General features: G+C 38.7%; 1 protein-coding gene across 1 annotated transcript in view; it reads right to left on the reverse strand.

Annotated features, from left to right (window-relative positions):
- LOC105922959 overlaps nucleotides 1-14,609 on the reverse strand; it is a 57,284-nt gene that overhangs the window by 30,508 nt on the left and 12,167 nt on the right. Inside the window, exons 2-3 of the mRNA XM_036129468.1 lie at nucleotides 13,339-13,452; nucleotides 6,462-6,556 (exon numbers count right to left, since the gene is read on the reverse strand). Of these exons, the coding sequence (XP_035985361.1) occupies nucleotides 6,462-6,556; nucleotides 13,339-13,423 (180 nt within the window). The 5' untranslated portion in view covers nucleotides 13,424-13,452. The remainder of the gene's footprint in view (nucleotides 1-6,461; nucleotides 6,557-13,338; nucleotides 13,453-14,609) is intronic.

Here is a 14,609-nt window from a genome sequence, read left to right on the forward strand (position 1 = left end):
AGTGTTAGTAAAATTGTATTGTATGTAGTAGTGCTTTCTTATTTTATTTTTTATTTTTTTTTACTTTCCAGATATTGTATTATCTGTCCACTCTGAAAAATAAGTCCATAATTAGCATTAAGAACCCAAAATACAATACGAGTGTGGATAGTAACTATATTTGACGACCTAAGATGTGTGTGTGTCACTTTATGGCAAATATGCCATAAAAACCCACCAGTTATTACTCCTTTGGGGGTTCTCTTGTAGAAAAATAGTTTATTGCTAGTTTTTGAATCTGTCTTTGGTAAGGAGGATGGATAGTATGAAGTTTATCAGGTGTCTAATTTCAATGGTTAAAAACATGCTGCTTTGTTTACGAGCAACATTTACGATTGTCACTCAAGTGATTTATTTTATAGTGTTAACTGTTTGCATTTGGAGGACCTAGTTGCATGAGACTATGTGCTAAAATTCTAAAGGATTGTTCATTTGAAACAGATCAGAATTGAGTCACATAAAAAAAAAGCTCAAAAGCTCACCTTTATGTGAGAGGATTATTTCCTGTTTCTGCTTTTCTGTTTTGGCTATATTTTTTTTTTTCAAAAACTGAAACAAATGTATAAGATCTGACAAATGAGCTGAATGTATCCAGAAGCTTTTTAAATTATTGTATTTATTAAGGGGTATAAAGCTATCCAAACCAGCCTATTATGAAAAAGTAATTGAATGAATAGATGTTATTATTCACATTTTTTGTAAGCTGAGGCTAATTTTAATACTCACGCCAAGGTCTATTTAATGTCAGACCTGTAGCCCAAAGAATTCAGGTAAATAGATTCAGGCTACAATTTCTCAGAAGGCTACATATTATGCCTGGATCTAAATAAATTCAAAAGCAGAATTTGACATGTATCATCGGCATCTATCTGTCTGATGAGGGTATCGTGCCATTTTATCCTTTCTCTTCAGACACCCAGTGACCAGGACAATATTATTTCCAAAAGTACACAAACAGCTCATCCAGGAGGCCGCAAAAGAACATCTTAGGCACTGCACCTGACTTGTTTCAGTTAAGTTCAGTAAAAGTAGATTTATTGTTATTTTTTGGAAGGTGTGCATCCTGGTAGGTTTCACGTAAAACTAACAATTCAGAAAAAGAACTATATACTCAATCAAATCTGGTGGTGGACTGAGGCCAACTTGCCATGGGAGATCCTACCAGGAGTAAGAATCTCTGGAAAACATAGTTCTCAGAATCATAGCAGATTCAAGAGAGGGGTGATACATGGTGGATATTTGACATACTCACTAATTATTAAATTCATAATGAAAACTATGTTTTGTTTCTTTTATTCTGCAAGTTTGCCCTTACTGCAGAGCCTTAAATTAATTATGTTGTACCTCTGTGTCGGAATCTTTACATTTACATTTGACTTTGCAGTTGTGGTACTTGAATTTCTCTGTGAGGCAGAATAAAGCCTATTTCAACTCTATTCCCTCCTATTTTTCTTGTATTTCATGTTTCAATCCTCGTAAAAAGTATTTGTAGTTTTTTTTATGTTATTAATTACGATATGAAGACGGTTTTGAAATATTCTACTATCCAATACTCTGCTTTTTCATGATTGTCATGATTGGTAAAACTGCCAAACTGTCTTGAATGTCTGGGTAATATTGGTAACCTTACAAGCATATTTCCCCCTTTTTCCTCATTACCTAATATGTTATCCACTGTCATTAGATTTCTTGTGAACACATCTTTTTCTGTATATTTATTACCTTGCATTCTACCTTTATTCCGCTCTCAGCAAATTTTTCATGGGATTTAAAATGTGTACCTTTTCTTGTCTTTTTACAAGAAAAAACTGCCTTTGTGCCAAATAAGGAACAACGAGACGTTGTGTTTGAGTGATAGCGATAGAGAAAAAGGTCTGACCAGTAACCAACGTGTGGATGGGGTGTGAAAACTTTCCAGTGCACCGTCAGGTTCTGACTTGATGTCAGAACTTTTGCTCTCTGGTATTCTAACACACCTCAGTTAATTAAACATCAATTAAAGCTCACACAGATAAACAAACACTGCGCTCCAGTAGCATAGATTTTTTCTATGTAACTGATTACTGTAAGCAATGTTTCTGTGACAAAAAAGTTATTTGAGTAATTTAATTGTAGATTTGATAATGTATTGATTATATTTTATGTAAAATTTCACGTAAAGTAAAAGCTATATAAAAAAGATGTGTAAAATAGTTTTTTGTCACTGTTGTAAAATCTCACTATACCAGATTCATTATGTGACTCAATTCTGATCTGTTTCAAATAAACAATCCTTTAGAATTTTAGCACATAGTCTCATGCAACTAGGTCCTCCAAATGCAAACAGTTAACACTATAAAATAAATAACTTGAGTGACAATCGTAAATGTTGCTCGTAAACAAAGCAGCATGTTTTTAACCATTGAAATTAGACACCTGATAAACTTCATACTATCCATCCTCTTTACCAAAGACAGATTCAAAAACTAGCAATAAACTATTTTTCTACAAGAGAACCCCCAAAGGAGTAATAACTGGTGGGTTTTTATAGCATATTTGCCATAAAGTGACACACACACATCTTAGGTCGTCAAATATAGTTACTATCCACACTCGTATTGTATTTTGGGTTCTTAATGCTAATTATGGACTTATTTTTCAGAGTGGACAGATAATACAATATCTGGAAAGTAAAAAAAAATAAAAAATAAAATAAGAAAGCACTACTACATACAATACAATTTTACTAACACTATCAATATGGCATAAGCAGAGATACAAAAGCATCACAGAAACACTGATCCACAAATAGTTTCTACGTTAAAGACGGTAATGGCGTCACAGCTAAACAGAATGCCAGGGTAGATGTACCTACTATGAAGAGAAAAAACAAAACAGAGAGAACGTAAAGTTGAAATAACAACAAATAACGTAAAAATAAAAAGGACCCAAAAGGGTGTAAGTGTTGATTTTGCAAAATAGGATTTTTAAATAGTTGTTACGGTTTGGTTTCACCTATACAGGGACAACATATCCTGGTATTTTCCAGTCAGAAGTTTACATACACTGATCGTGGAGATGAATTTTGGAAGAAAAAAAAATTAAGACAAGCAATTTGGTGAAAAGCTGTGAATTCATTGTGGGGGTTTGCCGCTCTAGACAGGGTCAAAACTTATACAGGCTAAACCTCTCCGCATGTTCAACTACATTTTTTAACCAATGGTGCTGGTTCTAGGTGTGTTTGGAAACTAAATGAAAAATATCACTGAAGAAAGTTTAGCATCTATCCACCACAAAACTCCCCCCTTAGTTCAGGGTTCACCTCATGTAGCTTTAGAGGATTTGTAGCACTGGTTTGGCTGTTAGAGAGTCTGTTGTTCTGCGGTTGCCACTGATTTCCAAACAAAATCCAACAATTTTGTGCTTGTCAGCAATTTTGTCAAATAAAAGAGAAAGTTTAGACAATTACTGGCATTATTCAACAAGAAAAAAAGCCACTTCCAAACCGACTGATTTAACCTAAGTCTAGATCGGTCTGTTAGTACAAACAGACCGTGGTTTGTGTGAAGAAAAAAAAAAAAAAAAAAAAATCGGCAGTGCAAATGTTGGCTCTACTGATTACACGCCAACAGGTATTGCTGACAGCAACCTCTGCATTTTTACTGTGCTGCAGGCCGGCCTGTACCCTGCATGGATTTCTGTTGCTGCTTGCAGCCGCCTGATGATCAGCAGCCTTTATATCCACCAAATAATGGATCAATGTTTATAACCGTAAAACCAAAAGCTACTGACTGGATATTTCTGCCATCGCAATTAAAAATCATGTTCTTCTTACTTTGGTTACCTAACTTTTACTTGCCTGGTACAACGCTATACTGTTCTGCTGTTTTTTAATGATGAAAATCAATATTTTGGTAAAAATCCCCGCCGGCACAGTTAACCGCAAACACCCCTCAACCCACCAAAACACCTACTGCAAAGATTAGCCCAAGTTCTGGGGAAACCCTGAGTTCTATAAAATGAACCATGGGGGAGAGGCGAAATCAAAGCATCTAGTTTTTTAGTTTAAAGATGGAGACGATAAAGTGGAGCAGAATGAGCAGGTTCCAGTGAAAAACCTGCAGAGTCTTATCAGAGCAATATATTGAGAGCAAAGTTTGGTTTTGGTTCTGTTCTGTGGAGAAAGTCTTTGCAGTTTTTGTTAATTTGTGTAACAAAATATGTTTAAAATATTACATTATTCTGCAAATGAACTTGTTTTTATTTTTCAATTGTTATCTGACTAGGCCTTATGTATTAATAATTGCAGTTTGTTTTCTTTTTCCTTTGCTGTACTAACTTAACTTTATATCACCATATAAATTGAGCTTTGTTCCATTTTAATCAGTATTGTCTAAAGTCAGCTGTCACCTGAATCTCCCCACTTTGGGACGGTACAGCTATTTCTATTGTGTTAAAACTGTGTCAGAATGATATGAAAAAGGTAGTATTTATCATACCTTAATTTAAACTAGATGTGTACCTTATTTGATAAATGTGTCATTATCATTATATTATCATTTGTCGACTAAAAAAACCCTAGTTTAACCCTGCAGTACACTATAAGGATCTGTTTTATATAAATAGAATAAAATCTATTCTATTCTAAAAAAGAAAAACTCCAGAATGTAATGTACAGGTGTAACTTGATACTTTTTTGTGACTATTTTCACTACAGATGCATTTGCACTGCATTTGCAAGTCCACCAGAAAGGGCTGAACTTTTAACATTTTGATCCTAGAACTTTTTTAGTTGAAGATTTAGCCTTGTTATTCAGAGTGAAATATTCACCAATTTAGCTTTTTTTTTTCATTTCTATTACTCATAGAATTAGCTTAAGTAATTATGTTAAGAATCAGCAGAATTTGTACATTTTTAACGATTACACGATTAATTGTCTGAACAATCATTAGTTTATAAGAGCCATAGTTAGGACATGTACAGGTGACAGGACAAATATTAGTATAATCTGTAGAGAGATGGCTGCCTTCAGAGTTGGTAAAAAACAAAAACAACAACTATATTTTAACTAAGAGAGTTGTAGGATAAGAAAGGCGTGACTTCCACCAGCGTAATGACTTTTACTGACCGTTTTGATTTTTACTGAGCTGCGGTGGTCAGTGGTTTATTGAGATAAGGGGGAGGTTTCCTGTTCGGCTCCCTAGTTAACCAGGAAGTATGATGTCTACGCTGACCAGTCAGTCTGTTGATTAAGATAATCAACAGACTGACTGGCCTGCAGTGCCACTCATGTGTTTGACACAACTCCTCCCCTCCTTAACAGATCTCGTGAAACTTGGGGTCGTGATCAGTAAGAGAGTGAGCGGCTGCACTATTAAGACGCTTTATGTTGTCCCGCCAAACTGAATTAATCTTTATATCAGGATTAAAGATTAAGGATCCTCTATTTCACCGTATAGAGATGCGGGACGGAGGATTCGTATTCAGCAAAGCTTACGTAGAGTCTTGCGGTTTAGCGGCTGAGCGGTTGAAGGAGACGGTGGTGGAGTAGGTTCGCTATCCAGCCCATAGACCGTCAAACCGCTGCCCGCGTAGTTCCTCATGGTTTCAGATGTTAGAAGTCTGGTCAGTGAAGTTGCATGGAGGTCCCGATCGGTCTGCCTGGTTGTTTTTTCTTATACTGAGAAGGGGTGTGGTTAACGTTGAAGGGGGGAGGTATTGGCTGTTGTGAGGAGGGCGGGTCTAAAAAGCTACCACTTTCTTGATCCTCAAAACATCTCTCCAGTTGCAGAACAGAGTTGACATCCGGTCTGCTATCATCTTGTCACGCCATGCGTCAAGCAGAAAAATAACCGGGGTTGTTTTATCTTGAGCCTGTCTCGGAGTTGCGCGGAAGAAACCATCGACCGGTAAACCCCGTTTTTGATTGTCATGTTGGTGAGAAGATCCTATTTGTTGAATCTGTGTCAGTTTCGAATTCCTAGAGTGGGGGAGGGGGCCGGAAATGGGGGAGGGGTACGGCTTCCTGGAGTGGGGGAGGGGACCGGAAATGGGGGAGGGGTACGGCTTCCTGGAGTGGGGGAGGGGACCGGAAATGGGGTGGGGGAACGGAAATCAAGGGAGACCGGAAATGATTAGGGTCATTAATCACCCGTCAATTAAAAAGTGACAGAACATTATATCCTTATGTCTCTGATATCCATACATTTAAAAAGATTGAAATCATTGTAAAAGTCACAAATTTGTTGTGACAGAGAACCCTACAATCCTTTGTTCAACTTTGTTGTTCATTCATTTTATTATAATGTCATGATTTCTTATCTCACACACATTTTACAAACAGAAACTTTTCCCAATTCAGGTCAACGTTGTTTTCTCAGTTAACAGTAGCTATAAGATATCATCGCTCTACTAACAATAAAAACAAATCATGGTGTCTTACCTCTGAATTTGGGTAACATCCTGGAGGGTCAGTGCTTTTCTTACACAGTTTTTTACATTTTGGCTGATCTGCTATGGCCATAGCAGTGGGTTCTTCTATGGAGAGAGGTGTTTGGGTGTTCAGATAGACAGAACAGACTATATGTGTCACATTTCCTAGAGGCTTAAACACAACCTAGCCTACTGATGGTGATCTGCCAGCCAGACGCTGTAAAGGTTTACCACAGTCCTGTTAAATATACAGTGCGATCACATGTGAGCACCAACAAAGCAATAAAATCTTTTTTTTTTCTTAAGATGAGTCAGTGTTCCCCAGAGGTTCTGACAGACTTAATAAAATATGGGAAACTAACAAAACATCAGTGGGTGGGAATCCACTCCAACGTAATATGCCAGTACTATCATTGTCCTCTTTAAAATCAATCATTTAAAATGAATTTATAAGATTTAGTAAAAATGATCGCTTAAATTAACACTTCCACATGCATCAACGCATCTAATTTTATGTTCCACCTTTTTTCCCTGCTAACGTCAGCAGTTGCAACAAGGTAGTGAAAGGACTATATATTTTAATATTTTAATATTCTTTTTCTCATAATATTTAATCCTGAGTTTTTCTGCTTGTGTGTCAGAGGTTTTCCACAAGACAGGATGTGTTAAAATTCTTGGCAACATGAATGTTCAATGAAAAAACTGGTCCTTTAAGCTTATATCTGCCTGATCTACCTAAATTAAACAGTTTGAATAGGTTTTTAGCTGCAGAAACTTGATTGCATACCAACGAGGTAATCCAGCCATTTGATTTAGATGTATTCAGCTAGGGACTCCTCTAAATTTCAGGAGATGGGCCCTTCAGGGACAAAATATGAGATGTGAACCTAAGAGTGAAAATAGTAAATAATGCTCTTAAATAAAAGTTTAATTAAAGGAAGAAACATACAGACCTCCATAGGTTTGTGGGTCAGTGTCTTACCAAGAGACATGTAAGAGACAAATGTAAGTACAGTCCAATAAATAATAATAAATTACGTTTTTTGTATGTCTTCTATTACTCCTGTTTTGTGTTGTTATTGATTGTAATATTGATTTGACACTGTCCGTGAGTTATTTTGTTCTCACATCAAAAAAAAGGTGTGAAAAGAAACTGGACCTGGATTCTTATAATTAAATATGCTTCAGTCTTTGTCTGAGGGGCTTTCTCGGTTCTGAACTTGTGAGTGAGGTTCTGAGTTTTAAGCTGTTTAGGAAGAGCCACTCTTCAAATCTAAATTCACAAGGGACACTCTTTTGAGGACCGAAATGTTCATATTTTGGACAGAGAAGAGGAGTAAAAGAAGCCATTCATGTCAAACAAGCAAAACATCTTCAATTATAATAAATGAAGTCCAATTTATTTATTTTTTTTTGCCTTTTTCATGTCCTGAATGTTCCTGTCATCCAGAACATGAAACTTACTTTAGATCAAACTTTTTCTACATAAAAAAACTTCCCTTTTGAACAGGTAGTAAATGACATGAAGTATTAACTCTGATTTACCCTAAGAGTGAACTGATGATATCCATCTTTCTGGTTATTAATAGTTTCCTGTTCTGAAATAAATTATTTTGTTAGATTTTGTTAACTTAAATTAACACATCTACTAAACCTGGGGCCCGTTCTTTGTATGTTGCTTAAAACATCCGAGATCAAATGAGACATCCAAGATGATTTCATCCGGCTAATCATGATCCGGCTAATTGGGTTCTTCAAACACACCTGTTGCTTATGATTAGTAACGCTGGATTGAGTTATGTGAAATTTCTGCGCGTTCATGCGTTTGTTTAAAAGGGGAAATGTATCGATAGTAGAAACAATGATCAGCAGCGCTGCTATTGGCTGTTCAGCATAAACAAAGAACGCCCACAGTTTTTCTCCCAAGCAGAACAAGAGCTTTTAATGGAAGGTTATGCCCAATTTGAATCATTAATTAAAATGACAGGTAACACCTCAAAGTCTGTTAAAGGCAGGAGAGAGGGCCGGCAAAAAGCGGCAGACAAATTAAATGCATAAGTGCTGTTCATGTTAGATGTTTCTATCACTTTCTACAGTATGTATTTTTGCATTTTAATAATTTCACATTTACTTATTTTATGTCAGAGCCTCCACGGGAGCCACTAGGAAGTGGGGAAAAAAGTGAAGTACAAGAATATTCAACAAAATGGTAGCCATTAATTATTATTCAATTCAGTTCAATTCAATTTTATTTATATAGTGCCAAATCATGAAACATGTCATCTCAAGGCACTTTACAAAGTCAAGTTCAATCATATTACACAGATTGGTCAAAAATGTCCTATATAAGGAAACCAGTTGATTGCATCAAAGTCCCGACAAGCAGCATTCACTCCTGGGGAAGCGTAGAGCCACAGGGACAGTCGTCTGCATTGTCCATGGCTTTGCAGCAATCCCTCATACTGAGCAAGCATGAAGCGACAGTGGGAAGAAAAACTCCCCATTAATGGGAAGGAAAACCTCCAGCAGAACCAGGCTCAGTATGAACGGTCATCTGCCTCGACCGACTGGGGGTTACAGAAGACAGAGCAGAGACACAACAAGACAGACAAAAAAGCACAGAAGCTCACATTGATCCAGTAATCTGTTCTACATTGGATGGTAGTAGCGGGTGATCCGTCTTCCCTGGATGATGTCACAGCTAACAGAACAGCAGACCAGGTTTACCTACTATGAAGATAAAAGAGAGAGAACAGAAAGTTAAAGCAGAAATGACAACACATAATGCATAATTGAAGAACAGTAGAACTCTATAGAGTGAGAAAATTAGATCCTGATATCCTACAGTAGCCTAAGCCTATAGCAGTAAAACTATAAAGGTAGCTGAGAGTAACATGAGTCACTAGTTATAATTTTTGTCAAAAAGAAAAGTTTTAAGCCTAGTCTTAAAAGTAGACAGGGTGTCTGCCTCACGGACCAAAACTGGGAGTTGGTTCCACAGGAGAGGAGCCTGATAGCTAAAGGATCTGCCTCCCATTCTACTTTTAGAGACTCTAGGAACCACCAGCAGACCCGCAGTCTGAGAGTGAAGTGCTCTGTTAGGAACATACGGGGTAATCAGAGCTCTGATATATGATGGAGCTTGATTATTAAGGGCTTTATACGTTAGAAGAAGAATTTTAAATTCTATTCTTGATTTAATGAAGGGAAGCTAAAATTGGAGAAATATGATCCCGCTTGTTGATTTTCATCAGAACTCTTGCTGCAGCATTTTGGATCAGCTGAAGGCTTTGAACTACATTTTGTGGACTTCCTGATAGTAAAGAATTACAATAGTCCAGCCTTGAAGTAACACTTCAAGGTATACTGTACTTATTATAATTATTATACTATACTATTTTAAAAAGCAACTTCTTCCTCTTTTTTAAAAGCCACTGTAAAATGATGTGTTTGTTTGTTTATAACAGCCACCAAGAAAAAGGCTGAAAAAAAACAGGTTATTTTTACTTTTGTTGCATGAGGCATGTTTCACCCTTTTTTTCACGAAATGACACAAGGTGTCATCTGTTCCTTATATAAATGGCTTCTTCAACAAAAAGAAATGTATTTTGACCTGAAAAAAAACAAATTAAGAGGAGAAGTTGAACTCCACAACTTGAAAAAGAGAAAAATTGCACTAGAGATCGAGTTGCTTCAAAAGGACGTTCAGAGTAAGTTCTAATACACTGTTATGCCATGATAGTGATCTCAGATTGAATCCTGAACAGTGGATGATTCAACCAAGAAAGTCCACTCCTGCTGCAAAGGATAAGGGGGGGCCAGGAGAAGCCTTCCTCTCCCCCTCTCTTGATCGTCCCTTCTTCTCGGCAGGAGGTCAGCTGTGACCACCTCCTCACAGATAAAAGACACAGCACACCTCTGCCCGTTCTCTTCTCTTCCTCTCTTCTCCTCACTCCAAGCTGCTGAGACACACTGAGGACCAGCACTTCTCTGGGGGGCCCCTCCTCCCTCAGGAGCCATGCATGGGGCCTGGAGCAGGCCCCGAGCTGGGTGAGAATCAACCCTTCTGAAACTCAGTTCCTCCCCGGCATAGGGAGAAACTGCCAGCCGATTCAAAGATAAGTCTCTCACTTCTGCTTAAAAAAGACGCCGAAGTGAAGGAATCCGTCTATGCCAGCTTTGTTCTGCTTTCTCAGCGCACCACAGACGGAGCTGGTTCCAGGCAACGCAGAGCTGAAAAGCCGGCACAGAAGCAACGTTCCCATGCCGAGGAGAGATCTGCTTAAATTGTGACTGCAACCGGGGTCAGAGTCTGCCTGGAGGACCAGGCCTCCAACCCAGGCCACGCCGTTAGCCACATGCTGATGCAAGGCTAACGCTAGCCTGCCAAGAGCCAAGCACTAGCCTGCTAGCGTTAGTCAACAACATCCCTCCTTCAACGCTCTTCCCGCGAATGGCCAAAACTGGACCGAACTGACACGAAACAAAGGACAGAGGTTTGGGCAGCGGGCTGAGGGTGAAGTAAAAGGTTTATTGGGAAATGTTTGTAAACCGTGGGTTTAGAACAAAGGGCTAACCAGTAGTTCGCGCTAGCCAAACATAACTGTTCTGCTCTGCCATCCTCCGATGGGTTATAAGCCTTATTCCCGTATCAATATGGTATATTAACGCCGGTTTTCAAGGCAATTTCGGCAACTTTATGTCATAACCTCTTAGCTACCGAGTTGCCACAGCGACCCCATGCGCCCGGAGGGAGAATCGCATTAACAAACTCGGTCGTTTCTGAATTAAATGATTTTACAGGACAAACGGTCCTCAGAATATTATTTCAACAAATAATGTTTTGTTTGACTTGGGCTTTGCATTGTGAATGGATTGAAATACATGGCAAATGTTTTAACTCCATTCCATGTTTTGTTAATCAGATCTGCAGTGAACCAGGAGTCACTGAAGTATTCTGATTATGATCAACCACTTTTGTTTGTCTTTTGTTTGTTTTGCATGTAAATAGTTCCTTAGCTTAGCTTCTTTTATCTTCATTTTGCTTAGTAGTTTAGTTAAGTTTCACTAGCCTAGTAGAGAGGATTTATTAATCGAAATATTGTGTTAATTCAGGTAAATAGCATTACATAGTGATGTTCTCTGGATGTTCATTTTATTTCTGTTATTAAATTCTTGAACTTGAAAAGAAGCTGTCACTCCTTTATTCTATGTGTGTGCAGGTTTTGCTGTTAAAAGATCGCTAGTGCTCGAATTCATCCCTTTCAACCGTTGTCTTGATATCAGCTTAAGAGCTGATCATCACCAGATAATACTTAACAGACAGAGAGTTATTTATGAAACATTAAATAACTTTTAACAGTGTATAATTGCACAACAACACCATTTGACAGTAGTATTGCTGACTTTACAAAACTATCTCTTATTGCAGGCAAAAGATGACTTTCTGGCTTTTCTTTATAAAGACTTGTTTATATAAAACGACAGGAACTAAGCATTATTTGTTTCGTCTTTTATTAAACACTAAAAAATGGTGTTCCACAATTCTGTCCCGTCCTCTGCCACTAGGTGGTCCAAGTGCACTGGCTGGACACACTTCCCTATCTCCTTTGCTTATAAAGCTGAGATCTAATCCTGTTTACATGAAATAAGCCTGCTCGCGAGCAGGTTTGAGTTTGCACACATGTTGCTATGACAACAAGTCCAGAATGAGTTTCTAAGAACCAAACAATCCAAGATCATGCCAAATCGTCAACAATCAAATCCAGCTAACTGAGTTAGTGACATACGAAGAACGGGCCCCTGGTGTGCTAACAAACCACCCTGTCATGTTATTGTCCAGCCTGTTATCGTCAAAATGTATAAAATAACAATAAATAAATTATTTTAGGAAGCTAAAAAAAATTTGGTTTGATCTCATACAAAAATGAGAACCGAATATATTTACTTGAATTTACACGATTTAGGTTTTTTGCTCTGTTCTGGTGTTCTGGACTAGTTAGTTTCCACTGTCCTCAGCAGACAGCTCCTTTACCCTCCCTGACCAGACCATTTCCACCTGTTGTTACTAATTAGTTTCAGCTCTGCTCACCTCTTCACCTGCGTTTATATTCCTGCCTCGCTGACCCACTCGCTGCCACATCGTCATTTCACATTTAATTCCCCAGGACTTTACATCTCCTGACTCGTGACCTGTAGCCGTAGGGGTTTTTTTTTCAGTTTGTCTCTGTGCTCCACCCGCTTTGTCTCAAAACTGGTAACACCTGCATCTCCTTGTCTGTTTTTGCTTTTTCAATAAACCACTTTTTACGTCACTCTGTGTCCAGCTGAATTTCGGGTTCGCCAGCAGTAGCCGCTACAGAATGTTAGTTTAAATATATTTGCACGTAGGTGTTAATGTGGAACATTCATAATAAATTCAGTTTAGGTTTATCTGCTATTACTCTTCACATTGATCAATTTTATTAATCATAATGTTGATTATTGGTCACGCTGCCTGTCTGATGTCTTGTTCACACAGCATTAAGGGACTGCTTAGCTAATGGACAAAACAAACACAAAATATGTTTCTCTTCCTCCTGTTTATTTTCATCCTCTTCATCCTCAGGGTTCTTCCTCTGGTTCTTTCAGTGTTTATCCTCCTGGTTTTCCTCCTACAACAGCTTTTGAACCTACCACAAAGCTAAAGTCTTTATTGTACTATCAAGTCAGAGAGGGGCTGAGGTCAGATGTACCTAACTCATTGCATTGACTATGAACTGTGTCAAACGTAGTGATCAAATGTTAAACACATCTTATTTTCAGACAGCAAATGTTTTAAACCAGGAAGATGGAAGTAGTAACATAAATAGTTCAAGTGAAAACACCTGGTCTGATCAGAGACTCACCAGGACAGTCCCTTGCACCTCGGTTGCCCCTGGGAGGTGAGTCTGAAGGGGACCCTCCAGCTGGGTCTCCTGGATCTTCCTCCATTGGCTCCTCAGTCACCTCTGAAGCTGTCTCTAGGATAGTAAAGGACAGAGAAACAGTGGAGGTGTTAACTCAAGGGTATTGTGAGTGTCAGCTAAAAAAACATTACCTTAGGTAACACATTTTCCTGCTCGTGCTCTTTGTTTGTATGCTGCTTTGTAAATCTCTCAGAACCTTTCTCTGCAAATCATCCGAATTGCAAACTATGGATCTGATCAGCTGGTTGCTTAGCGCACTTGATCAAATTTTCTCAACAAGAAGACCAGGCGCAGGGAAGCTGAGCTGTCCTGTGAGAATACACGTAGCTGGATATATCATGGATTCCTGGGGAGTTTGGAATATAATGTGTCTGTCTATTTTGTCCATCGAGGACCTGGAAGATGCATACTTAAGTGGATTATTGATAGCAGGATTTCTGCTTATTGGAGCTGCCGGTTACCTGGTATATCGGCAAATTCAGAAGACCTTGTGGCAGTTCTGGCCTTAGTAAGACTGCAGGGAGTGCGTAAGGGGTTAACTTGAATCTGGATCAGCTGCTCATTACACATGTGAACTCAAACAGTGTCCTTCTTGAACTGCTGATAATATACAACTAAGACTACGACTGGAGGGGGTCTACAGGACAGTCATGGGCCCATACTGATGCACACATGCACACACACACACCCTGTGCCCCAACGCCCCAACCCGTGTCGATGATACGCGCATCGACACGGGTTTCGCTCTATGAGCTCGACACATGCGCCGACGCATCGGTGTAGCCGGACACATCACTAGGCAAGGCAAGAATAGATTGAAGGGATGAAGAGTCATAACATCACATGCACGCAGAGAAACAAGACCAGATATTCTGGCAAGGAGTGGTTGAATGAGGCAGATATATATAGTGAGAGGATCAGGTGGAATGACTTGGGGTAATTTGTGGCAACACCAGGTGGAGCTGATTATGGGGCTGAGTAGTGGCTGGAAGATGACTAAGAAAAGTGGATGGTGACTAAGATGGTGGAGCATGGAGTGGAAAGTGAATAAAGAGTGCAAAAACAAAAGCTCAAATCATGACACAGAAAACCTTTCCAGAGGCATATTCCTCAAAACAAGAATTAAGTCGAGATTTTTCCAGATATCCTGGCTGAATTAAGCCTGGACTTAGTTTCACAAAAGCAGTAAAATACATAAGTTACTGTAGCAA

This window comes from Fundulus heteroclitus, unplaced genomic scaffold (assembly GCF_011125445.2).
Source record: "Fundulus heteroclitus isolate FHET01 unplaced genomic scaffold, MU-UCD_Fhet_4.1 scaffold_173, whole genome shotgun sequence".
NCBI lineage: Eukaryota > Metazoa > Chordata > Actinopteri > Cyprinodontiformes > Fundulidae > Fundulus > Fundulus heteroclitus.